General features: G+C 47.6%; 1 protein-coding gene across 11 annotated transcripts in view; it reads left to right on the top strand.

Annotated features, from left to right (window-relative positions):
* KCNAB2 (potassium voltage-gated channel subfamily A regulatory beta subunit 2) overlaps positions 1–25,939 on the top strand; it is a 133,269-nt gene that overhangs the window by 87,873 nt on the left and 19,457 nt on the right. For 9 of the 11 annotated variants that reach the window (XM_031963757.1, XM_031963756.1, XM_031963758.1 and 6 more), the window contains 3 exons: positions 12,292–12,335; positions 13,305–13,342; positions 18,525–18,604. In XM_031963757.1, coding sequence (XP_031819617.1) covers positions 12,292–12,335; positions 13,305–13,342; positions 18,525–18,604 — 162 coding nt within the window. Of the gene's footprint in view, positions 1–1,034; positions 2,476–12,291; positions 12,336–13,304; positions 13,343–18,524; positions 18,605–25,939 lie in introns of those variants that run through there. The other 2 variants (XM_031963753.1, XM_031963754.1) reach the window with 2 other exon arrangements.

Below are 25,939 nucleotides of genomic sequence, written 5' to 3'. Positions count from 1 at the left end.
TGAAATAAAACATGTAGAATAACAAAAGGAATTAATTCTATCAAAATGTAATTATAAATATAATTATATATATATAAATTATAAAGGAAAATTTTAAAGCAAAACTCATGGACCCCGCTTTAAGAACTCCTTATTTGGAAGGATCAGACACAGACATAAATAACCTTAATATACAATATTGCATAATAGGTGCCTTCGAGAGGGTCAGAACAAAGCACTGTGAGAGCGCTAAGCGGGTGAGATCACTGTAGGCTTCTTGGAGAAGACGGCATTTGATTTAGGGCAGAAACTATGGAACGCTTCCGAGTGTGTGTCCCAGAAGCTTGTGTGGTAGGAGAGTTCAGGTGGGTCACTGCTTTTTCCTGGCTTAGCTGCTCTCTGTGTTCATATTAAGTGGGTAAAAAAGCCCTGACCTGCCCATGAAAACTCGATGTTTGAAGCTCGTTAGAAAGCCAGCTTTTGAGCTCTTTTTTGGATCATTCACACATGCTTGATGATCATCTGGAAGCCGTAGCATTGCAGTGCCCCTGACCACAAAGTAAGCTCCGGTGTCCATGTCTAGCCTTCCAGTGAATATATGGTGGGCACGTAATGAAGTCTAGGGAACCGATGGATATTATTGCTCAGATTATCCCTGTGTGGCCAAAGGAGCTTTGTTTTTCCTGCACAGTGGGTGACAGTGTGGGAGATGATTCCAAAGCCAGGGAGAAGTAGAATGTAGACTCCCAGGCAACCAAAGAAGTCTCCTTCCTCCATCCCTGTTCTCCTCTGCCCTGTCCCCCCAAAGCATGGCTTTGGCTCTGGAGTCAGTGTATCAGAGATCTTAGGGTTCCAGAGTGGAATCTTCCTCCCACAGGACAGAGTGCACCTCGTCTATAAATTAGAGTTGGCTAAGATTTTTCCCCCTGAGGCAATTGGGGTTAAGTGACTTGCCCAGCATCACACAGCTAGGAAGTGTTAGGTGTCTGAGGCCAGATTTGAACTCAGGTCCCCTGACTTCAGGGCTGGTGCTCTAACCACTGCACTACCCAGCTGCCCCAAGTTGGCTAAGATTGAAAAAGAATTTAGGCAACTCTTCTATAGTTGCTTAGCAATTAAACATCCAAGGTAGAATTTGAACTCAGGTCTTCCTGAATGCAAAACTAACATCTGGTGCCTCAGTGCCTCTGACCCAGCTTGAATATTGCATGTATTCTTTTGCTATGTCCAATAGCATCTCCTTCTGGGAGACCAACACAAGAGCTCCATCAAGCACTTTGCTTTATTTTTCCCCCCCCAAAAAAAATCCCATTTGAATAAGGTCCCAGGAGAGAGTCTATACCCGTCTTGTTTGCTCCCCCAATGCTCCCCCTCTTGGCTCCCAGTCTGGGCCCCTGTCCGAGCCCTCCGTCCCAGCCTTGCCCTGGAGCTCGCCCCAGAACTGGGCTTCTCCCTGGGAGCAGCAGAGGGCTTATGGAGCAGCTGTGCTCACACAGGCTCTGGCGCGAGTGGCCGCCATCCGAGTTCCCTGTCAGGGGCAGAGACAGCCCAGTGGATCCCGATTCATTAATAATGGATTGCCAAACTCTTCCTGCTCAGCTCACTGGCCACCTAATTGACTTAGGAAAGGGCTGGGCGGCTTTCGCTGCGGTGCCCCGGTAGTCAGCCGGCCCCTTCAGAAGCCACCGAGGAGGCACCCGCAGCCCCCTCGGGGCCCGGGGACACCCGCCCCTCCCCTGGGCTCCGGGGCACAAGTTACATCATGCACGGCAGCGACTGTGACACGACACCTGGGAGTGGATTTTCTGCCTTCCCCGGGAGGAAGTGAGACAGTGAGAGGCTCTTTCCCCCTTTGCTCTGTGCCTGTGAGAAGCTGCCCTCAGAGGTCGGCCATCCTCGGTGAGTAAAGGACAAGACGAAAGTTTGGGAAACTGTCTGGGCACTCACGGTGAGATCGGCAGGGGAGGAAGGCAGGGCTCCCCAGACAGCAGGATGTGAGAGGGAGGCGAGATGGCATCCACGTCTCCTTGGAGAAGACACCGTGTGGCTCCCTCCTGGAGGCTCGCTCCTCTTCCTTTCTGAAAGATCCGCCGAGGAAGGATGCTCCTGCTCTCAGTGGCTTTTCTTCTCCTTTACCTTTGACGAGCCCTGAATGGCCTTTCCGATCCTTCGGCTCCCATGAATCGCCTGCACTCCAGCTTCTGGGGGACCAGCTGCTTGGGATAGAGGAGGGAACAAGGAGAAGAGAAGAGAGAGAGAGACCCCAAGGAAAAAGTTGGCCACCATGCAGGTGTCTTTTGTGTGTTCCGAGCACAGCCTGAAGGGCCGGGGTGCCGATGACCGGCTCAGCAGGCAGAATGCCGGCAGCCCCAGCCTGGGCACCAGGAGCAAGTTCCGGGCAGTGGCCATGGTGGCCCGGAGCCTGGGGCAGCTGTCCGTGCACAACATCCCTCCATCCAGTGACCCGAACATGAAGCAGCCCGGGATGAAATATAGGTAGGAGCAGAAGCCGCGGCGTCCTTTGGGGAGTGGGGAGCCGCCGCCTGTATTCCCTGTCAGATTGTTTAAATCTGCAAATCCCTGCTCTTTCTGGCTTGGACAGCTCATGCTGTTGTGTAGCTAGGATGGGCTATTTTTAGGGCTTGGTGAATTTGTTGAAGAATAAAAATGAGCCCCAGTGTCGGCCACGAGTTTTCTGCCCTCCCAGTAGCAGCAGAAGGGATGTCCCTGGAGATTTTCTTCCTTTCTTTAACCCTTACCCCGTGGTCCTTGTGCAGGCACAGGAAGCCACCGGCGAGCCACCTGTTCGTGTGTCCCCCTTCCTTTGAACTTCTGGGCCCAGGCGCTGGAGGCCAGGACTCTGGGGTTGTGGTCTCTCCCTCGGAGGGACCCGCACCAGGGTAGGGCGGTGGGCATGTGGGGTGTCCTTTAAGCTAAAGAGTCCAGCACCGGTTCCTTTTTGTTCACTACGCAGGGAAATATGAAAAGAAATGAATCGCGGATTCCTGAATGCACCAGTTAGGCCATTCGCTCCCCCCGGGTTTGAGCCTTTCCCTGTTATTGCAACTTAAACTTTAGCACAAATATCAGCCCAGCGAGGCTTTGATTTTTTCACAAATCTGAATAAGGCCTCAGGAGAGACAGTTTACGCCTGCCTTGTTTGCCCCCCCCCAATGCTCCCCCTTTTGGCCTCCATCCGTGGCCCCTGGCTGAGCCCTCCATCCCGAGCCTTGACCCTGGACCCCGCCCCATAACTGGGCTTCTCCCCAGGAGCAGCAAAGGGCTTGCAGTCCACAGAGTGATTGGGAAATCACTCTCCATCCCCTTCCCTGCCGGCCACCCGTGTCCTCCCTAAATGAAATGGGAATTGGGGCCAACGGCCTGTGGCCCACACGGCTTTGTATCCCCATGGCTGCCAGAGGAAAGATGCCCAGAAATGATTTGTCCTTTTTCCTGTTGCTTGACTCTTGTTAGGAAGCCATTTGTGGACACAATAGTTGCCTGCTCTGTGATTTCTGCTTGCTAGCTAATGGGATTCTGTTAGGTTTTGTTTAAGTAGCCCACTGGGGATGGAATTGAGGTAATATGATCTGGGGCTTCAATGTGTCTGGGTGCCTGTGGGACTTCTTCGTCAGAGGCAGGATGGCACTGCAGGAGCAGCAGACCTGGGTTCGAGTCTCCGCTCCGGGTGAGAAACAATTCACTTAATTTCTCTGTGCATCGGTTTCTGCATCTGCAATACAGAGCCAGTAATGCACGTGGCCTGGTATTGAGATCTGGCTTTAATACCTATCGGATATATAGCCATAAATACGGCACATCCCCATATGCTCATGGCATATCTCGGTGCCCAAGACCCATAAGTTCCAGCAAGGTAGAGAATTTCCACAGTGGAAGTTCCCTTCATTGGTCTGGACTGAGACCAGGATTTATACAGCTCACCTCACATGGAAGAAAATACTTTATGAAGCTACAAAAGTAATGTGATATGTGCTATTATTGCTTCAAAAGCAATCCACCCTGTGGAAAATAGGAGTCTTTCTCTGCAGGTGTTCTCCTGGTCCGTGGCAGTTTTTAGGCCAGAAATCCGAGTTGCCAGTTCCTACCCTCTTGTTCGTGAAACTTTATTTCCAAATAGGAAAGAGACATATTTCTGCTTTTTTTTAGTTCCTCAAGTATTAACAATATCAGAAGAAACCCTGAGTCGTTGCAATTATTCTCTAAGATGGTCCATCTTCTATAATATAAAACTGCAGTCAGCCAGAGAATTTATGGAGGGATTAATGCGATGGGTCTTAAATTGTAAATTAAATAAGGTTCCCCCGAATCAAATCCATTTCTCATTTTTAAAGAATCACTTCTAGATTCATATGTGTAACTCAGGATGAATCTTAAAATAGTCCTTTTTTTGGCCAAAAAGGTCCTGTCCTTGTTTGTCCATAAGGTTTAAGAGTCTCTACAGATCACAGGAAGCTGCGACCTGACTTGAAGAAAATGACAGGTTTCCTTTTTTAACATCCATGGCTAACCAGAATATTGGGGCTTTCTAATAGAAAGCCTTCATCAACTTAATAAAAGCTTTTATTCTTGGCATATAATAAGCACTTAACAAATACTTTTCCATTTAGTCTTAACCAACAACTATCAAAAGCAAAAAAGGAGGAATTCTTTTTTCTAGACGCCTGAGAGAGATTTGTATGGTCAAGAAATAGAAATTATTATTGATGTGTCAGGTTGGAAATTTGCTAGCTATAACTATCAGGCCCTAACATTATCAAGGACGATCAATGAGAGAGAACTTGAAAAGGTATAAAATTCTTTTTAGTCTTAGTCTCATGGTGTATCGTGGGCCTCTTCTCAGATTATTTTTCTTAAATGCATAAAACAAAACACATAGGATTATGAAAGAAACCAATTATATTGAAATATATTTATCAAAACATTTGTAAAAAACCAAACTCAGGAATCCTTTGTGCTAAACCGAAACAATGGCCCATGACCCCATATGGGGTTTTATAACTGAATGTGGGAGTTGCAAAATTATAGTTTGTTATCAGTAAATGTTTGATTTGTGTATTATATATCTATATACCTAGGGGTTGCCTAAAAATTTCTTGGGCAAAAAGAGGTCGCGAGTGGAAAAAGTTTTATTGTAGCCTTGTGCTAACACAGATGAGGTACCATTATTCATATTACTGCCGCTCTAAGGGATGCATCCGTCTGAGGGAATGGAGCCTGGGGAGCAGTAATCCTCAAAGCTGTTTCTTCATTAGGGGACAGGTGGATTTCAAGATTATGATTCCCCAGAGATCCAGAGAAGATTGATCACATAAGGTAGAAACTGACTCTGCTAATAAAGCCCAGAGAAAGATTCCCCCTCTCTTCAAGTCTACCCCTACTGTCAACACCTGGTATAGTTGCTTTAGATGGATAGAGTCTACACAATAAGCCAGTTAGACCTAAATAGCTCCAATCTGCAGGTTTCTACTTAGCCTTATTCAGAAAGGAAATTTTCCCCACAGCAGCAGAATGATAACTCTCCAGGTGTGCAAATCCCCCAACATGAGAGGCTAGCCTTTCCATTCGACAGCTTCTGCACTTGGGATGCCGGCAGGTCTCAGGAGTTGCTACACTGCTCTCCAAATCCCCTGCTCCACACTCCCCCGAGCCCATTTTATAGGTTCTTTAGGGCTATTAAAACTGCCCTGCCTCATCATTTCACAGCAAGCTATCTGTGATCTGCCCAGCACTGCCAAAGTTTAAGAAACTGCATCTTTATCAAAAGAGTCTCTGACATATCAAAGAACCAAAAGCTGTCGTACAGGTCGGAGGTGAAATATTTAACAGTAGTGAAATATTCAGTGGTTACACGATGCACGCCAATGATTTCTCCGGCCAAAGGTTATTCTAATGAGTCCTCATTAGCTATTTTTTTCCATGCCGCTGGAAAGATCTGAGGCAGAATTAATGAAGACCGAGGCCGTTTGCTGTTCGAGACTTTCGATCAGCTGTTTTATCATTATGTCAAGCTTTAATTAGGGAGAAAATGGCAGGAAATTTGATTTTCCCATTCTGAAAGTTCGGAGGCAGCCGGATGTCAGCTGGCCCTGTCCAGATCACCCCAGAATTTGTTGATCTATATTTTTTCCTTCCAGCAAGAAGTCTTCCTTTAAGGTTTCAGCCTAGGGATAAGCTGTCCCTTCTGATTCCTTTTCCATCTGCCTGGCAGCTGATGGCAGGATTAATACCATCATTCTAACAGAAACAACTTGAGTGGAGCAGTCGTGGGATCAGGCCATGTCCCAGTTTTTTGTTCACTTAGTCTTCAGGTTGACTGGCAGAGGAGCCGCTAGAGATCCCAGGTCTCTGCCCCTATTTGATTTAAGGGGAGAACCCCGTCTCATGAAGGTGGGCTGCATCTCATGCCAGTAAAATAAGATGGGAAGGAAACCTGAGGACACGGTTAACTAAAGTCATGCTTCCTGAGGCTGCTGAGGACGGTCACTGTAAAAGACTAGGAAGTGAAGAATAACAGAAGGGACAGAAGCCTGGAAGGACTTCCCTTCAAAGCCCAGCCCCATCCTGTCACTCCCATGCTCTGTGACCTCAAGCAAGCATGTCAACTTCTTCATAGCTTTACTTTATTTAGAATGAGCAAGATGTCTGTTTGCTATTTTAATTTGGGGGGGGGAAGGGTTTGCAGAGAACTTAAAGAATAGTGATAGTGAAGTCAAAACAGAAGAAGAAAGAGGGATATGAAAGCATTTTTTAAAATGCACAGATAGTGAAAGGAGTCCAGACACTTAAAATAGCATTGGAATACTGCTGTACTATATAGTATCCCGAGCTGGAAGATGAACTCACCAGGATGAATAAAGGGTCTCTTCCTAACAGCCCCAGGTTTGTTTCCCTTCCAGGGAAATCCAGGCAGCATCTGGAAGCCTGTAGTAGCCCTCTGGGAGGTGGGACTCCCTGATAAAGCAAGGATTGTACTGATTGTCCGTGGGCCGCTGGGAGTCAGTCCTTTGTGCTCCTTCAGTTGTTCAGGCCATGAAATAAAGTGTTCTCCGAGGGGAGGCACAGAACGGAACAGAGGGAAGTTCAAAGAGAGACATAAGCAAGAGCACAGCTTGGAAACTAGCATGGCGGATTTATTAATCCTTTAAAAAGAACAAGCTGTAAATATTAGAAATTTGCCATTTCAGTTACAATCCTCTTTTTCTGTTCTTGTATACGAAAATGGCTGGGTTGGTGTTTCTCAATTTCAGAATAATAAAAAAATAACAATTTTTTAAACAGAGATAATGATACCTCCCAGTTATAAGATTCAGTAAGCTGGTAGATATAAAAGCACCATGTAGCTATAAAGGATTAAAGTAAATGTAAGTGGGATTTATATTTATATATATATGGTTTTAAATATATATAGCATGCTCTTGTATAGAGAGAGCAAGAAAGAATGTGTGTGTCTATATATATACACACATATATATAGAAAATCTTTTGTGGGTCACTGATGAAGACACTTAGCATGGTTTGCTGCAGATGCTATTTAATCTAGAATTTGGATTTTCCATTGGTTATAGAACTGGAAGTGACCCTAAAGAACCCTTCCTTTTAAACTGGTTGTAAAAAAAAAAAAAAAAAAAAAACTTGCTTAGCCTCACATGAATAATAAGGAACAAGGACAAGATTTGAATCCAGATCTTCTGGGGCCAGATGCAGGGCTCCTTCTACCACATCATGATCTACCTTAAAAAACAAACTCACTGTTGTTAATCCTGAATCTGCAGACATGTGTTTGCCTGAGTCAGTTGTCTGAAAATTGGCTAGCTTGTCTAAGTGGACCCTAAAGCATCCGTCCCCAACATTGAGTGTGTAGGCCCCTTTGTAAAATCGAAAACGTTGCCGAACCTCAAACGAGAGTTCGATCGTATCTATTGATTTAAAAATGTAAGTTAAGGGAAGTTGCCAAGAACTCAGTGATGCTTTTAAGTAAATTTGTATTGGTTAAACTCAAAAGCTCATGGATACATATGAAAAAGATCAATACCCCTGTGTGCAAGCCGGGAGACAGTGTAGCAGAGTGTTTAGAGAGCCAGTCGCAGAGTCAGGAAGGTTGGTTCGGGTCTGGTCCAATCCATAGTATGTGTGTGACCATCAGCAACTCACCTAACACCTCTGATCCAGGCAACTCTCTTACAGTGCTAATTCTAGGTGTCTCAGTGGGTTATGTTATAGGTGGGCTGTAGTTATGGATGGGCTATAGTTATGGATGGGCTATAGTCATGGAGGTGTTATGTTATAGATGGGTTATAATTATGCATAAGTTGTTATAGATGGGTTCCTAATTCATACTGATGAAGGGAGTTTCCCTCCAGGACTCCCCCATATTAATGAAACCACAAACCAAAACAGAGATAGAGAGAGGGAGACAGAGAGAGATAAAGGATGGGGTGAGGGGAAAAGGAGGAAGATAGAAATAGAGAAAGGAGCTAGGGATCATTGCAATCAGAGCGCCTTGATCCCGAAAGGATTACAGTTTATCTGGATCTCTTTAAGTATGATGTAGTGATAAGATCCTTGGGTTTGAAGTCAGAATACAAGTGTTCAAACTTGAGCTTGGCTATTTGTGATGTGTGTGACCTTGAGCAAGTAAGTCACTGTAACACTTTGTATCCCATTCTCCATTTGTAAAGTGGAGGAGCTGGGCTTTAGAATCACTTCCATCTCTGTCTGTCATCCTGCATGGCTTCAGATCTCAGCCCTGCTACACTTACGTTCTCTGGAAATCAGTTTCTGTAAGGGCACATGATGGGGAAACAACATAGACGCACAGAAATATACACAAAATAAGTGCACAGTAGTTTGGAAGCCAAGTCCCTAGTCCCCAAAGAGCCAAGTAGAGATTTGAGTCAGGGTACCATGTAGTAATCCAGGCAAGGAATGATGGGGGCCTGACCTAGGACCGGGGCTATGGGAGCGGAGAGAAGTGACTTCAGAGGCCCTCCAGTCCGACCCTCTGGTTTTACAGATGAAGAAACTGAGGCTGAGAAAGGCTAAGTGACTTATAGCATCACAGATCAAGACTTAGAAGTGCCCTCAGATTCTAGTTCAATCCCCTCATTTTGCAAATGAGCCAAGTGGGGCTCAGAGGGATGCTCCAAGGACATATGTCACAGGAAGTAGATAAGAGAGGACATGGCAGTAGCAACAGCAAGACTTGTCAATAAGGAAGAGTGAGGGACCTAGCGTGGCACGCACAAGGATGACTTGGGCTATTCCCCAATTTTCTCAGGATAGTGACTGAGGGGTCACCCTTGACACAATGTAGGGTGTGAAGCTTTAGCTTGTCATGCAGCCAGTACCGTGGATGCTTTGTGGGGCCCTCGGAGCCAGTCCCAGTTCCCTGTGGCAATGAATAACATAGCCAAGCAGAAAGAACGAGTTTTGCTCAGACCAAGCATTTCAAGGTGCGGGGCTGGGGGAGGGAGGGAATTTTGTTTTTTTCCTAGTCACAGTTAACAAGAAAAATATCAATTAAGGCTGCTGTTGAGACTGGCTGGAGCCGGATATATTGATGTGCACTATTTGGGTGTATTTTTTTTAAAGCCATCATAAATTCAGAGCTCCCTCTCCCCTCTTTGTCTCTAGTGCTATGTCAAAAGCTACTTGATTTTTTTTAGATGATGTTTTCCTTAGGAAAAAACCCTCTCAGAGTCTGTATTCTTCTGCTCCCTGACCCTTTGAAGAGTACAGCGTCCCTTCTGTGCCAGTAGAATCTTATTTAAGGAAGAATCCTTTCTCTAGAAGTCATTAAGAAACGATTAGACAGATTGCCTTCCATTGGGAATGTAGAGAGGAGGCAGCCAGGCCACTTTTCTAATGCCTTACATCTCTACAGCATGTCAGACGTTTTCCTGAGGGCTTTAATGTGATTGAATGAGAGACAGGCAGGAGATGTGGAAACTGAGGCCCGAGAGGCTCGTGGGAGGAGAGTGACAGAACCCTGGTCACCTGTTTTCCGATGGTTCCCTTCCCATATCCTCCCCCTCGGCCCCTTGCTGCCTTCCCTAGGACCAGGGTTTGATCCCTGGTGACAATCAGGCAGAAAGGAATCCCTAGGACTTGGGTCTCGAAAGGATGGAGGAGATCCTTTCGTCAATCCTGCCCCCATTTTACAGATAAGAAAGCTGAGGCCCAAAGACTTGTAGTGATTCAATCAGTAAAGGAGCATTTATGAAGCACAACACATAGTAAGCGCTTAATAAACGTTGATTGGTTGCCAGGCTCTTACATGGGAGGGATTCAGAGACAAACAAAAACAGTCTCTGCCCCTAAGGAGCTCACACTATAATGGGGAGACAAGATGCAAGTTACTGTGTCATACCAGCTTTGTGCAGCAGTCCCAAAAGTCCTAGTGCAGTCTTAAGCTTTACTCACTCAGAAATGTAAAGACTAATTAATTATTGACGTCTGTAAACACTTTGCGGGCTTTTTGTTGCCCGGTACAGAGTGCACAGGGCTTGAAGTCCTGGGTTCAAATGTGATTTCAGACACTTCCCAGCTGTCTAGATTAGATCACTTCACCCTGTGCGCCTCAGTTTCCCCATCTGTAAAACGAGCCGGAGAAGGAAACAGCCAAGCCCTCTGTATCTCTGCCGAGAAAACCCCAAATGGGGTCATGGAGAGCTGGACACAGCTGGGAAAGACTGAGCAACAATAGGGCCTCTTGTTAAACCTCCATTAGTGGCTGCCCTGCGTTGATCTGTGGCCCTGGCGAGTGGGGTTTGGGCTCGACCTCGGGGCCCGGGGCAGCCACGATCACACAGGAAGTGGCCAGATCAGGGTTGGTGGCTGGAACCTTTCAGCCGCACATCCGTCAGCTCTCCCCCCTGGGCTTCTCCTCAGGGTCCTCAGACCCCCTAGAGGCTGGTAGCGGCGCCAAAAATGCCCGGTGGCTGGAGATCTGAGCCTGGCCCATCTTTCTTCTGTTGCCGGGCAACCTGGAAAGAGGATAAAAGGAATGAGGCTCCTGGGAAACAGAGTTGGGGCAACCAGGTGACCCTAGGGTAGAGCACTAAAAAGCTTGAGTTTGAATCCAGCCGTAGACACTCACTCACTGTGTTACCATGGGGAATCACTTAGTCTCCCTCTGCCTCGGTTTCCTCATCTGGAACTGGAGCTATGAAGGCCCCCTCTTCCCGGGGAGGTTATGAGAACCAAGTGAGGTAATCATTGTGACCCCCAGTGAGCCCTCCGTGCATGTAGGGTCTCCTGAAGGGACCTCTCCCAAGCAGTAGGACATGGGGGCCGAGCAGCCCCTGAGCCCCTTCAGCCTGCAGCAACGGCCTCTCACTCCAGACCTGCCCAGTTAGCACAAGGTGCTCTGGCTGAAGATAAAGTGGTCGTCCGGTCCCCCAACCCCCCCGCCACCATCAAGGCCCTTACTGCCAATCATGCCCCAGGCCTCAAACTGTAACCTGGCACACAGACGGACGCACCCACGGCCCAAATTCTGCCTCCCTCAGCAGCCTCTATCAGGGAAGAGGAATGCCAGCTAAGCCTCACAGGGCCCGGCAGCTGCCTCTGTCTCTAAGCTGCTCCCTTTTTCTGGGCCTCAGTTTTCCCATCTCTAAAATGGGTTTAATCACTACCCCTCCCCACCTCGAGTGAGCAGCTGTTAAAAATGAATGAAACCACAGACAAAAGTCTAGGGAGGTTCTCTCCCCATGGCCCAAGCTAAGCTGTCCCACAGACATGTCACGCTAACAGTGATGGCCAGACTGATTAGTGGGGTGATGGGGGTTTGTGTCAGGGCCCAGAGCCAGAGTCCCTGCTCTAACCCGTCTTCCTCCCCACCTTCTTCTTCATCCCTGGTGGAGGAGGGGGAGGAGGGCCGACTTTGGTTCAGGGGCCAGCCTGCCTCCGACCGTGTGATAGTGAACCAGCCCTCGCCTTCCCTAGCCCCAGCTTTCTCCTCTGAAAGGAAGGTGTTGACCATGAGGGTCTCTGAGGTCCCTTCCAGCTCTGGATCTTTGGTCCAATAACATAAAGAACATCCGTCCCTGGGCTCCCCCCCGTAGCGGGAGGCCGCCGGCCCCTTGCCTCTCCCATCCTGAGACCCCGTTACATAGTCTAGATGAATAGTAGAAACAACAACCATCCATGTGGCCGTAGCACTTTGGGGTCCCTTTAGTTTTGACCACTCGGCCTTCCCACTGATGGCTCCCCCCTAATTCCCCCACCACCACCGCGTCGCTGCCCCATCTCTGGGCCAGTGAGCACTAACGCAGAACATTTCTTTTGCAGGAACCTGGGGAAGTCCGGGCTGCGGGTCTCCTGCCTGGGCCTCGGTAAGTCGCCTCTCCTGGGTCCAGGTTGTCAGGCCAGGGAGGGAAGCTGTGTCTGAGGGGCAGCAGGGCTCTGGCCCCCTGGGAAGTTAAGGAAGCCAAAGCCTGGCTGCTCAGTTGCCATGACAGCCGAGCCCTTGCGAGCTGAGCAGGGAGATCACTGCTGCTGACTGATGGGAGTCAGGGGAGGGAGGCCGGCCATGGGCGCAGGCCCCTCCAGAAGCCGAGAGACCCCCTTCCCAGGGCTCCCAAGCAGAAATATTCCCCTTCCTCCAAATAACAAGGTCTGGCCAGTGAAAAGCATCTGTCCCTTGTTTGTATCTCAGGCCTTTTCCTCTGACCGTCACACTGCCCAGCCCTTCCCTGTGTCACCTTCCCCTCATCACACACACACACACAATCACACACAGACACACTCACACACACAAGCACACACACATATACAGTCACACACACTCACAAACACACCATTAGTCCTCAGGAGCTTCCTGGGTGGTTTCTGCTGGTCTCTGCTTCCTGGAAATCTTCAGACAAAGATGTTGTGAGCTAAAGGGTGGCCTCTGCAGACACAAGTTGACCTTGAAGGGCCCCAGGGGCTCTTTAAGCCCCGTTCCCCTTTGTGCCATGCTCACAGGCCCCCGCCTCTCACCCGCCCTCTCCTGTGGAACAAGTGAGCCCAGCATCCCCTCTCCGCTCTGTGTCTATGACCGGACAAGCCCCACTGAGAACTTGGTGCATTCTCTGGGTCACTGGTTCTCAGGCTCCTCTGGGTCTAGGGTCTGTAAGACACTCCCCGGGTCGTGAGCCCTGAGCTGGGTGGTCCGCATGCAGAGCAGAGAGAGGCAGCCGCCTTCTCACACAGAGCACTGACTGCTGGTCTCTTGAAGGACTCCGTGGTCCAGGAGGCCCCGGTACCATCCCTGCAGCTCGCCAGTTTAGAAGCTGTAATGTGTGCCTTTGTCTCCCTTGCAGGAACATGGGTGACCTTTGGAGGCCAGATCACCGATGAGGTAAGGATGCTTTTCTGTTTCCGGGGTCCCCCTTTGCCCATCACCCCCCATCCCAGAGGGCCACCCCCTCAGCCTTGGGAGTCCCACAGTCCCAGCGTGTGCGCCTTTCCTGCTCCGCCACTTCCTTCCCCGGGGAAATGGCTTTGATTCTGCTTTCTATTTATCATCCTTGTACAGAGGCTCATGGTCTGAAGCTGGGTGGGACTGAGAGGCCATCTAGTTTGCTCCCCATGTAACGGGGGGAGCCTCGGCCCCAGCAGGTGAAGGGACTTGTTGGGGACACCCAAGGCAGGATTTGGATCCACACTCACTGCTTCCAGAGCTGATCCTCTGCCCTCTGCGGGACCAGGCTGGGTTCTGTCTCTGCCAGGGATCTGACACCCAGAGAAGCACGCTTTACATATTCAGCGTTTATGACCCCAGAGGGCCCAGGAGAGAACTGAACGGTTTCATTGTTCCTGTTCCCCATGTCTGGTTCCCAAGATAATTCCTCCAGGGGAGAGGATATACGAGAGGGAAGCAACCGCTATGTGCCAGGCACTGTGCTAAGCCCTTTACAAACATTATCTCAAGTGACCCCCACAACAACCGTGGGAGGGAGATGCTTTACAGATCGGGAAACTGAGGCAGACAGAAATTGCCCTGAGTCCCCATCAGAGTCTGAGGCTGGACTGGAATTCAGGGCTTCCTGACTCCAGGCCCGGTGCCCGCCTCTAGCAATCCTCCAGCAGTCCTGAGCTCATTTTATACATCCCGACATTTTCACCTCTCAGCTCACGGAGCCAACAAGGACCGCATGAATAGTGTTCCTATTTATAAATTCCTCATTACTCTGCTTGTGCATCTGATTTAAATCCAGATCCATTTGTCGAGTTTCATTTTTTTCTTCCAGGAGCTGGGTTTTAGGGTTAAAGAGGAACACAGGGAAAAAAAACCAAGAATTCTGTGTTTCTAAAAAAAAAAAAGTTATTTATCCCTACCCATGACTTCATCAGGCTGGGAAGCTGATTTAGAGTTTTAAGAGAACTGCCTACAGTACTGAGAAGTGTCTTTCCCTTAATTACACCAGTAGTTAGTGTCAGAAGCAAGCCTTGAATTGTGGTCTTCCTGGTCTCAAAGCTGATTCACTCAGCCTTTTAAAAAATATATGCAGGAGGGACAGCAGGGTGGTCCAGTGGATGGAGCACCAGCCCTAAAGTCAGGAGGACCTGAGTTCAAATGTGACCTCAGACACTTAACACTAGTTGGGTGACCCTCGACAAGTCACTTAACTCCAATTACCTCAGCAAAAAAAAATAGATAGATAGATATATGCAGAAATAAATCCCAAAAGTTGCATTACCTTTTTCTGGGGGAAGGAGAGTATGCGTCTCAAAAAGATGAATGGTAGACTTGAGTTTAAAATTTTACGAGTGAATTTGAGAATATCTTATCTGTAAAAGTTGCTCAGTCCATGATTCCTGTGAGGGGAATCTATATCAAAATAAAATTAGTTATTTTTAAAAATTAATTTATTAATTAAATTTGGTTTGTTCCTTTAATTACATATAGCTAGGAACTTGTGCCATATGTGAGCAATTCACAAGGATATTGCTTCTGGACCTAACTGAGACCTAACTAAGAACTAACCAGTGAGAACCTCCATAAAGACCAAATAAAAACAAAAACGAAAACAAAAATGAAAAAAACAAGGAGAGTAGTCCCAAAATGAAATGAACAGTCTTGGTCATCGCTGATCACTTATCAAGAATTTTTTAGATAAAATTCCTCAATTGGATGGTTTTTGAGCAGATGACCACAAAAATCCCTCCCAATTCTGTGATGGTTTTAGGATTAAAAATCTAAGGGAGAAATAATACTTTAAAGAATTATGATATCATTAGACTGGCCATCCCAGGAATTATTTTATAGGGAGCAATGAAACTATCTGCTTTGTGAATGCTTAGAGAAGAAAGCAGCAAACATTAGACGTTAACGTGGGATCGCTTAGAATAAGTCCTATCAAACATAAGTAAACCTCATTTTTTGATTGCCAGGCTGGTTGCCATAAATGATGCCAGACATCATTTATCTGGATTTCTGGGAGCCAGTTAACAGGCTCCTATTATATACTTATAGACAAATGGAACTCTGTGTCAGTAGTGATGGGAAACGCGTTGCCCCACGTTCCTTACTATCTGCTTATTTAAAGAGTTTCGTGAGCTCTTTATGGGGTCAGGACTATTCCTGTCATTCTGCTCTTAATCGATCCCTTCTGAAGATTTGTCTTCAATACTGAGCTCCTGATTCCAGGGAGGGCGTCTGTAAGCTGGAGAGTATTCAGAGGAGAGTATCTGCATTGATAAATCCTGACTTCATTGTAAAGAAGTAGTTGGGAGAACTGGGGATAATTAGCCAAGAAAAGAGAAGTATTTGAAGGGCCGTCCCATGGAAGAGATGAGTCTTGTTCTTGGCCCCAGATCAGCCCCAATGGGGAGAAGCTACAAAGAAATAGATTTAGACCCAGTGTCAGGAGAAACTTTCTAACGATTGGAGCTCTTCCAGAATGGGGTGAAGTCCCTTGGGATGGAGGGAGGCAGTTTCCTCCTTCCTGGACAGCTTCAAGGGAAAACCGGAAAGCCTCTTGTTAGGGATGTGATAGTGGGAATGTGGATAAACGAAATGGCCCCCAAGCTTGCTTCTGGTTACTAATGGCTGCCCGGCCCTGGGGACACAGAGGAACTCTGAGCCATAGACCCTGTCCTCAACTTATCGGCATGAAGGAATTGGGGAATGATGCAAGTCTTGCATGATTATATACATTATATTGTTATATGGTAATCAACTCAGGGAGCCAGACCTGGAGTCAGGAAAATCAGAGTCCAAATCCAGCTGCAGACACTTACTAGCCACATGGGTCATTTACCATCCATCTGCCTCAGTTTCTTCATCTGTAAAATGGAGAGCCTAAGAGCGCCCGCCTCCTAGGGTTCTTGTGAGGACCCAACGTGATAATAATTGTACAGGTTAGCACAGTGGCTGGCACGTAGCGGGTGCTGTACAAATGGTAGCTACCGTCATCCTTATTATTAAGTTCACAGCCCAAAGAGCTATGGGAGTTCCAAGGAGGGAAGAATCGCTTTGAAACAGGAGATCCTGGAAATCAACAAAATTAAGAGGGGTCTTTGAAGTGTTGAGACGGTGTTATGGAGGGGACAGGGAGAGCCTCTGAGTCCTCCCCCCTGCTGTCCTAGAGTGGGAGCTTAGACAGTTTCCTCCCTCTCGACACCTCAGGCAGATCTCTAAGCCAACACAAAGGGTAGTGGGACAGAAGACTTCCTCCCTGGGAGGGCCCCACAGGGTCAGCCCCCATCCCTGAGGTCAGAGGCAGGCCTGAGAGAGCCTGGAGTAGGGTGGAGGACGGCCTACAGGAGCAGGAAGGATCTCAGTGCATGACCTGTAGCAATAGTTTAAATCTCAGGCGAGCTTCCTCCGCCCCAGAACATAGCTCAGTTATCTACCCTCTAGCCCAAGGCTTGAGGAACACGGGCTCATTTCAGTCCCCCCCTTGGCTAAACAATCAGAGAGCCAGGCTGGGTTTCCCAGCTGCCAAACCCTGGCGTTCCCACTTCTGCAGTGGCCCCCATCCGGGCCCACCTCCCTTGTGGGGAGGGGGGGGTTTGAGGATTTGGAGACAGAGGAGCCAGGGCCCAGGCCCAGCTCATGACCTTGGGCACGTAGTGCCAGAGCGGCCAGAGGCAGGCCAGGCGGTGAGGGCCCACAAGCACCAAGCCCTGGGTGTAGATTCTTCCCCAGGCACCTGGAAGAAGGAACCCTTCCACGCTCGTTTGTCAGAGCATCGCATCTTTTACCCTAGAGGAGGACTCACCCATCTGTCCACAGCGCAGGTGGCCACGAACATCCCGCTGTTCCCAGAGCTGCCGCACCCCAACCTATCGCCCACTCCCACCAACAAGAGGCCGGCTTGGGTTTTTCACTGGGTGACCCTGAGCCAGCACTTCATCTCCTTCTGCCTCAGTTTCTTAAACTGTAAAATGGGGACAGTAACAAAGCCCATTTCTCAGGGTTGTTGTGGAGAGCAAATGAGATAACTTTGTTAAAAAGCACCGAGCACAGTGCCCCGCTCGGGGTAGATGCTTCGCAAATGCTTGTTTTCCTTCCTTAATAAATACTTATTGGTTAAGTTGAGCTGACCCCTCAAATTAGTTTCATCTGTATGATAAGGTTAAGGTTAGACTAGATGGTCTCTTCAGCTCTTCCAGCTCTGACGTTACACGATTTGTGGCCGATGGAGCAGCAATCCTTCCGACATATCACTAGGACTGTCACTCTGCTGACTCTGCCATTCAAGGCCTGCCACAAGCTGGTCTTAACCAGTCAGTCAAAAAGCAAACATTTATTAACTGCCAACTGTGTACCAAACACCCAGCTTCCTAAATGCCCATACCTTTCCGTGGCGCAGCCAGACTAAGCCCCCATTCCCATCCTGCCATCCAGTGTTAAAAGGCCTGCATTTATGCCATTCCCCCTCCACCTAGGACAAACCCCCCCTTCCTTTCTCTGAGGACACAGTTCTTGCTAAAGCCTCCTGAGCCGCTCTGTCCCTGCACCATCTCACCATCCTTGAGTCTGTTGTGGCATTTTGCCCAGTGCCCCTTGGCACTGCCCTCCCCCCTGCGGGTCACACTTTGGGGGGAGTCTCTCCCCCCCCATTAAAGCATAAGCTCTCTGCAAGCAGGCTGGGATGGATCTTTCTTGGTGTCCCCAGTAGCACAGGTAAGGATTGAGTTGAATCAGCTTTCCTTCATTAATTCTGATACAATGAGGTAGGTGAATTTATTTAGAAAGGGCTTGTGGCAGCCCCGACATCTTGTATCTTTCCTGCCTTGAGATGTTGGCAAACATTTGCCAAACTGAGGACCCAACTCGAGTCCGTGAAGCAGGGTGGATCAATGGGCAGAGCACTGAGCTCCAGCCCGTGGGAAGGACCCTGATTCCCAATCTGCCCGTTTACTTGTAGTCCTGGATAAATCACTTTCCTTCTCTGGAAAAAGAAGGGCTTAGACTAGATCGTCTCAAAAGTCCCTCCCAGCTCAACTATGACAAATGGTTTAGTTGGAGAGTCTCAGGAGCTTCAGAGCCTTCAGGAGCAGCGCTGTGACCACTCCTCTTCTCCTTTCAGATGGCAGAGCAGCTGATGACCCTGGCTTATGATAATGGAATCAATCTGTTTGATACGGCCGAAGTCTACGCTGCTGGAAAGTAAGTGTCCCTTTTAGATCCCTTCCCTTGTACTTTCTCTATACAATCATTCCTTAGAAATCTGTCCCAAGGACCAGAGAGCTCGTGCTCGCTATTGCTCATTTTTCTATGGCTAATCTGCAGGGGATTGTGCAAGGTGTTCTGGTAAATATTTAATAACCAGCTTTCTCGGAAAGGGGTGGGTACCACACACTGTGAACAGAACACATTTTTAAGTGTAACCTGCAATACTCACATTTTCTCCATCTCTTTCTTAAACCTGGACACTCAACCAAACAATAAATCAAACCCTTGTATTATTGGCTAGTTTCTGAAGTAGAAATACCCAGTATTTGACTCGAGTATCCCACTCAGAATTTGAAATGTGTATCCACCGTGGATCCAAGAATTGTCATCAATATGGTTCTCGTCCAATTTTCTTTTACTTTAAATTGCTTTGTAAAGGAGTATGGTAGAGACAAAGGAGAGAAATATGACTGAAAACATTGGGAGTAAGGTCTTTTGAGGGGGAAATAAAAATGATGTTGTCATTGGAGTTGACTGCAGACAACCCAGACAGAAAGCAAAGGCGGTTGAAGCATTCGGAAAACTGATCACGAGCCTGCCACAAAGGCATGGCGTGCAGTTGATGGGCTGCTCCCACTATCCAGATATTCACTAGAGACATAAGAACGTCTTCACTTGCCTTAGTGACATTTTCATCTACAAAACAAGTAGAGGAATAAACAAGAAGGAAGCCCATCACAGATCTTATTCCCCCAAATTAGGAAAGAACTTGTTTTCTGGGGTAGAAATGATGGAAACCCAAGGGAACGTGATCAAGCTCTACAAGGGGATGTGGGAATGGAAGACCTTTAGATGTAGACTAATATGCATCCTAATTTTGGGGAGAACATGTTTCAGGGAGTTCAGAGGAAATATTGGTGGGTCCCATGGACCAAAAGGTTACAGAGAAAGTCAGATCAGGAAGTATGGGAGACAGTCAAGAATGAAATTCTGAAGACAGAAGAGGAAAAACTAGGAGTTGTGTGAAGAGACATCTGTGGACTCTCAGAGAACTCACTGATCACGTGTTAGATTTTAATAAGGAATTTAATAGAAGTTTGTGCAGTGCCAGATAAGAGAAAGTAAATACAAATACGGCACATTCATGCGACGATGTCTGGGATACTAAATCTCAGAATGGACCGAGGCTGGTCAGGGAAGTTAAGGACAACAAAAAGGGGCTTGTTTTATTAAACTGGAGAACAAGGATCAAAGAAAGGACAGGGGCTTTCTTTGGGGAGGATGGGATGACAGACCCCTTGCTGCCCTTGATGAGGTCAAATCACTCAGCCCAGGTGAACTACGTCCAGGACCCCAAAAGAGCTGGGGGCTGTGATCCCTGAGCTGTTGTCCGTGATATCTGAAAGCTCATGGAAAAATGGAGAGACACCACAAAACTGAAAGGTAAATATCCCAGCTTTCCAGAAAGAGAAGAGCAGAGGGTCTGCTGGCTATAGCCCAACAACTTTGATGTCAGCTCCTGGCAAAATCCTAGAAAGAATCGTTGGCAAACACCTAGAAAGGGCAGCCGGGATCACAGAGAGCCAGCATGGCCTGAGTAAGCCCAGTCAGGCCAGGATCTCCCCATTTCCTTTTCCAACAGGATCAGTCAGCCAGTGAGCCTTTGTTAAATGCCTTCTGTGTGCCTTATGGGGGGACTGGGTTACTAAGCTGGTGGAGGAAGGACACACTAGGGATATCATTTGCCCAGATTTTAGCAAAGCTTTCGACAAAAGCTCTCATGTTACCCATCTCATGTTACTTTTGGAAAATGTAAATTATATCACGTTGCTCTTGTGGAGGAGAGAGATTGGGCCACCTCATACAATTAGAGGGATTCAGAAATGGGTAATTGACTGGACTCAAAGAGTGATTATTAATGATTTGATGTTAACATGGCAAGATCTCTACCGGGGGGGGGGTGGGGAGAAGGATCTGCGCTTGACCCTGGCCTGTGTAACAGTTCCATCGATGACTTCGCTGAAGGAACAGATGGCATGGTCAGAGCATTTTATTTGACCTCAGGCTGAGAGGGATGGCTAACATAGTGGAAAACCAAGTTAGGAGCCAAAGGATCTTGACTGATGAGAAGCCCAGGCTGAATTAATGAGAGGAAGCCCAGAGGGGGTGGATATATGCTTTTGCAAAGAAGTACAAAAATGCAGTTTCACTAGGAAAAGATGGCAGAGGTCTGATTTGGAAACAGTTGTTCATTAGACCGTGAGCTCCATGAACTGTCATTTGCCTCCTTCAGTGTTCCCAGGGCTTATAATACTGCCTGGCACATAGTAGGTGCTTAAGAAAAGACCCCTTGCCTGGCACAGAGCAAGTGCTTAATCAGTGTTGATTGTTTGAATTGTCCTGAAATGAATCCAGGAGTATCATGGCCAAATTAGCAGCCACCCTCTGGGGCTGCCTTAGCTTCCAGAAACAGGGACATGAGAGTCATGGTGCATCCTCGCCTGAAGCCTTTGGTTCAGTTCTGAGCACCTGTTTAGAGGGGAAATCAGACACCCAATGGAGGCCCAGGAGGATGAAATTTTTAATTTATTGATGTAACTAATTTATGAAGCACCAACTATGTGCCAGGCCAGCTGGTTGGCACAGTGGTTAGAGTGCTGGGCCTGGAGTCAAGAAAAACCAAGTTCAAATCTGGTCTCAGTCACTTACTAGCTGTGAGACGCTGCGCAAGTCACTTCACCCTGTGGGCCTCAGTTTCCTGACCTGTAAAATGAACTAGAGAAGGAAATGGCCAACCACTCCAGTATCTTTGCCAAGAAAACCCTAAAAGGGGTCACAGAGAGTTGTACACAACTGACAAAATGACTCAACAACAGCAACAATTTTCCTTTAGCTTTGGGAAGTGACTGTTCCCACTAAGGCAGTGATTATTCCTAAATTACGGGAGAAGGGGAAACAGATTCTTTTTCATGGGCTTAATGAACTTTAATCAAGTCGGAATAGGAATGAGCCTTCTGTCCCTGTGGTACCCATGGTGATCCAGGCCAGCCGTCTTGCTCAGCTCCCCGACATGAAGACGACCTGCGCCCCGTCCATTGTTCTCTGATATTTTCATTTCTTGATGTTGCAATTAGGACTGCCGAGAATTTCTCAGAAATGAAGAAGAAAGGACCTTTACCCTAGAGTACCATTTGAAGCACTTAGTATCTCCGCAATGATCTCTCTTCCTCAATTATGGAGAAACACCGCCCACTCCAGCCCTGACTATTGGCTTAATATTCAGAAAGTGGATGTAATTAAATCATTCCGCTCTCCTGCATCCCGTTTCCAAAAGCTGTCTTCTGTTTACTGAACCTTTCCTTTGAACCCTTTGTCAATTCTTTACCCTGACCAGAATTTCATGAGATGGGGTGGTATAAAGAATCCAGAATCCGAGACTAAAAAGAAGTCTGGGGTTCAAAATCTGATGACTCTGCCACTTCCTACCTAGGAGACCCCCCCCCTATATATTACTTACCTTCAATCCTCAACCTCCCTTTCTCACTTTTTAAACAAAGGAGATTATCATAAATGGTTTATGGGTATGCGGAGAGAAGAGTCATGTATCAGAAGCTTGGAGAAATAGGAAGAGCAAAATTGTGGAAAATTTTAAATGCCCAACAAAGACTATTATATTTTATCCTTAGGATAATAGCCACTGGAGTTTATTGAGCAGGGATCAGAGCTGTTGTTTAGGAAAACCACTTTAGTAGATGTTCAGAAGGTGGATTGATGTGGAATGAAATTGAAGGGAGACTATTCAAAAAGCTATTAAAGTAGTCCAGAGAAGAGGTGAGAATCAGATGGGAAGCAGTTTGAATCGTTGGAGAGAAGGGGATGTAGAAGAAGTTGCTGTGAAAGTAAAAGTGATAAGATTCAGCATCAAACTTGTTTGTGGGGAGAGTGTAAATGAGAGTTGTGAGCCTGGGAAACTGGAAGGATGGTGGTACCCGAGGACCTGGATAACTCATAGGATGGCGGGTACCCATAACAGGAATAAGGAAATTGAGAAGAAAGGGATGTTTGGGGAAGAAAAGATAAAATAATGAGTTGTTTGAACATGCCAAATTTGAGAGCTGTCGGTTCAGGAAATGCCCAAAAAGCAGCTGGTGATGTGGCCCTGGAGCCTGGGGGAGAGACTGAGGTAGAATTTGGGAATCATCTACATAGAACTGATCATTGAATCCATGGGAACTGGGGAGACTGCTGAGAGAGTCACCCGGGATGAACCTGGCTTTTAAAAAATATTTTGGTGGCTGTATTTCAGTGCACTTGACTTCCTTTGTACCTTAAAAATGTAAAAATGTACTTTTCTAAAAGGTGATTTTGAGAAGGGCTCAGTAGATTTAATCAGACTATGAAGTGGAGCCAGGACACACACACACACACACACACACACACACACACACACACACAAATTGAAGGTGTTTTGTGGAGAAGGAAGAAAAGGGCCTAAGACAGGGGACACCCCCCAGTGAGTGGGTGTGCCCTGCATGAAGCCCCCATGAAGGAAAAATCAGAAGAGAAAAATGGTCAGACGGACGAGAGAAGAACCAAGAGGGAATCCTCAGGAGAGAACGCCGAGAAGAAGGCGGTGGGCAACGCCCAAGGAGGCTAGACTGAGGCTGGGCTCTTAGACCCGGCAATTAAGAGATCAGGAGGGACTTCACAGAGAGCAGTTTCAGCTGAGAAATGGGGTCAGCAGCCGGATTACAAGAGAGTTTTGTAAGTCAGTGGGAGGAGAGGAAGTAGAAGTACAGTGTATATACCGAGTGTCGAGAGCTCTCTCAAGGACATGCAGAGTCAGATCAAACGAGGACTTTTTAAGGATAGAGAAGACATGGGTCTGTTTGTGGGCAGGAGGGAAGGAGAAGAAAGATAGGAGACTTCAAAGATTAGAGAGAAAGGGGGATTGCAGTGTTGATGATCTGCTGGAGAAGAAGGGAGGATCTGGGATGAAGACCAGTTCAAGGAGAAGGAGCATCTCTGAGATGGGAGTGAAGGATGAGATTATAGGGGATCATGTCAGAGGAGCAGGAAGGGAGAAGAGGGAGCTCTTGCCAAATAGCCCCGATTTGTTTTTAGTGAAGAGGCGGAATGGAGAAGAGGAAGTGATGGGAAGAGGGAACTTCTGGAGTCTTGAGAAGAAATGGGAAGTTTTGGAAGAGCCCCCACGGAGAGCCGGAGAGCACACTGGGTAGGAAGCAGCAGGATGGCCTTGCTGCAGTGAGGGCCCACTTGAGACTAGTGACGTCAGTTTGTAATGGACCCGGTGTTTGGGATGATTTCCTTCAGTTCTTTAAAGCAGCGCGTGAGTAGGAGGGAATTCTGCAGTGCCTCCCAGACCACCAGACCTGTTTCAGCCTAGTCTCTGCTGCCTCAGTCACCCCCACCAAGAACAAATGCTGAGCCAACTGCCTTTTTCTGTTATCGCTCAGTCATGTACCCCCTTCTGCCCCCATCTGGGGTTTTCTCAGCAGAGAGCCTGGAGCAGTTGGCCATTTCCTGCTCCAGATCAGTTGGCAAGCTGGATGAAATGATTTGTCCGGGGTCCCCCAGGGAGGATGTGTCTGCAGCTGGATCTGAACTCGGCTCTTTCTGACCCAGCACTCCGCTCGCTGCCACCAGCAAGAGCCCCGGCAGGGGCAGCACCCTCAAAACTGCTTCCAGCAGCCGTCATGCCCGTGACCTGAGGGGCAGCTCACCACCTGCCAACCAGATGCCACCTACAGGTGGCTAAAGCATAAGGTACCCCGAGGAAAGAAGGGGAACAGACCAGTCAGATGGACTCCAGCTGGGCCTGAGGGACACAGCCCAGGGCCTTGAATCAGCAGCTTCCATCTCTGCCTCCGTGGCCATCCCACCGGGAACAACCCTTCAGTGATCTGGCGGCAGCAGCTCCTGCAGGGGCCACAGGTTCTTGTCTCAGGTCCTTGGCACCCGCAGCTGCCAAGAGCAGAAACTGGTACAATTTTATGAATGAAAAAAGCATTAAAGGGGGGTGACCATCCGCTTTGCCACGGCCCCCATGGCACCGTGGGACCTCAACTTCCCATAGGGCCATCTTTCACATTAGAAAGGAAGCCCCTGGAGAGCAGGCCCTTAATTTTCTATCTGTATCCCTAATTTTGCATATAATAAGCACTCAGTAAATGCTTCATCCAAACATTCACAAAAGTTTATGATCAAATAAAGGAACTTGAGGGTTCATGGAGGAGGACATCCAAAGGAAGGAACCTCTCTGGATCTGTGCTTTTCAGAACAGACATACTCCAAGGTCCCTTCCGAATCCAGAACCATAATTCAGTTCGGGAAACATTTGGTGAGCCCTTACTACGCAGAGTCCTGGGCTGGGTCCCAGAAACCTGAATGTTAGGAAAATGGCCTCGTCGTTCCCCTCCAAGAACTTGCAGTCCACCATAAGGAATGTAGCAAGTCAGGGAAATCTGAATTCAAATCTTGCTCCAGTTACTTTACTGGGTGACCCTGGGGGAGGGGGAATAAGCATTTATTAAGGACCTACTTTGTTCCAAGTACTGAGCTAAGCACTTTACAGATATTATTTCACATGATCCTCCTAACAACTCTAGGAGAAAAGTGCTGTTATTATCCCATTTTACAGATAAGGAAGCTGAGGCAGGTAGAGGTGAAGTGATTTTCCAGAATTATACCATTAGGAAGAGTCTGAGGGCAGCTTTGGAGTCAGGTCTTCCTGACTCCAGGTCTGCCCCTCTATATATTAAAAAGATGACAATAAATAAAATGAAATCTATATAATAACTATATTTATTAATAAATAAGTATAAATATAAAAAATAAATTAAATTAAAAAGGTCTTAGTTTTCTGATTTATAAAATTAAAAGGAAACATGTGACCTCTGAAGCCTCCTCAAGCCCCTGGATCCATGGACCCAACCCCCCAACTCAAAGCTAACCTGTTCCCTTGGCAATGGTAACGTCACAAGGCCCCTGGTCTTCTTGCCTCCCATCTGAACAGACAGACAAAAGTCAGGCGGCTTTGGCCATGAATAATGGATAGACCTAAGCACAGAGAAGCTGGTGGCACGTGAACCCTGGTCCCGTGCCCAAACCTGGGGCGGTGGGGACTGTCTCTGACTGGGACCACCTGTCTGCAGATTTTCAACAGATGCTCATTCGGGAAGGTTTCCAGAGAGATGCTCCGTCTCTACACCTGTATCCGACTCGTTGGAAACTTCACCAGTTTCCCGGCGTGAACAAGATGGCTGGCCCATGTTTCCTGAAAGAATATACCCATAATGACTCAAGACA

Source organism: Sarcophilus harrisii, chromosome 3, assembly GCF_902635505.1.
Source record: "Sarcophilus harrisii chromosome 3, mSarHar1.11, whole genome shotgun sequence".
NCBI lineage: Eukaryota > Metazoa > Chordata > Mammalia > Dasyuromorphia > Dasyuridae > Sarcophilus > Sarcophilus harrisii.
Note: the sequence above shows the minus strand (reverse complement) of the source record. Positions and strands in the feature narration are given on the sequence as shown.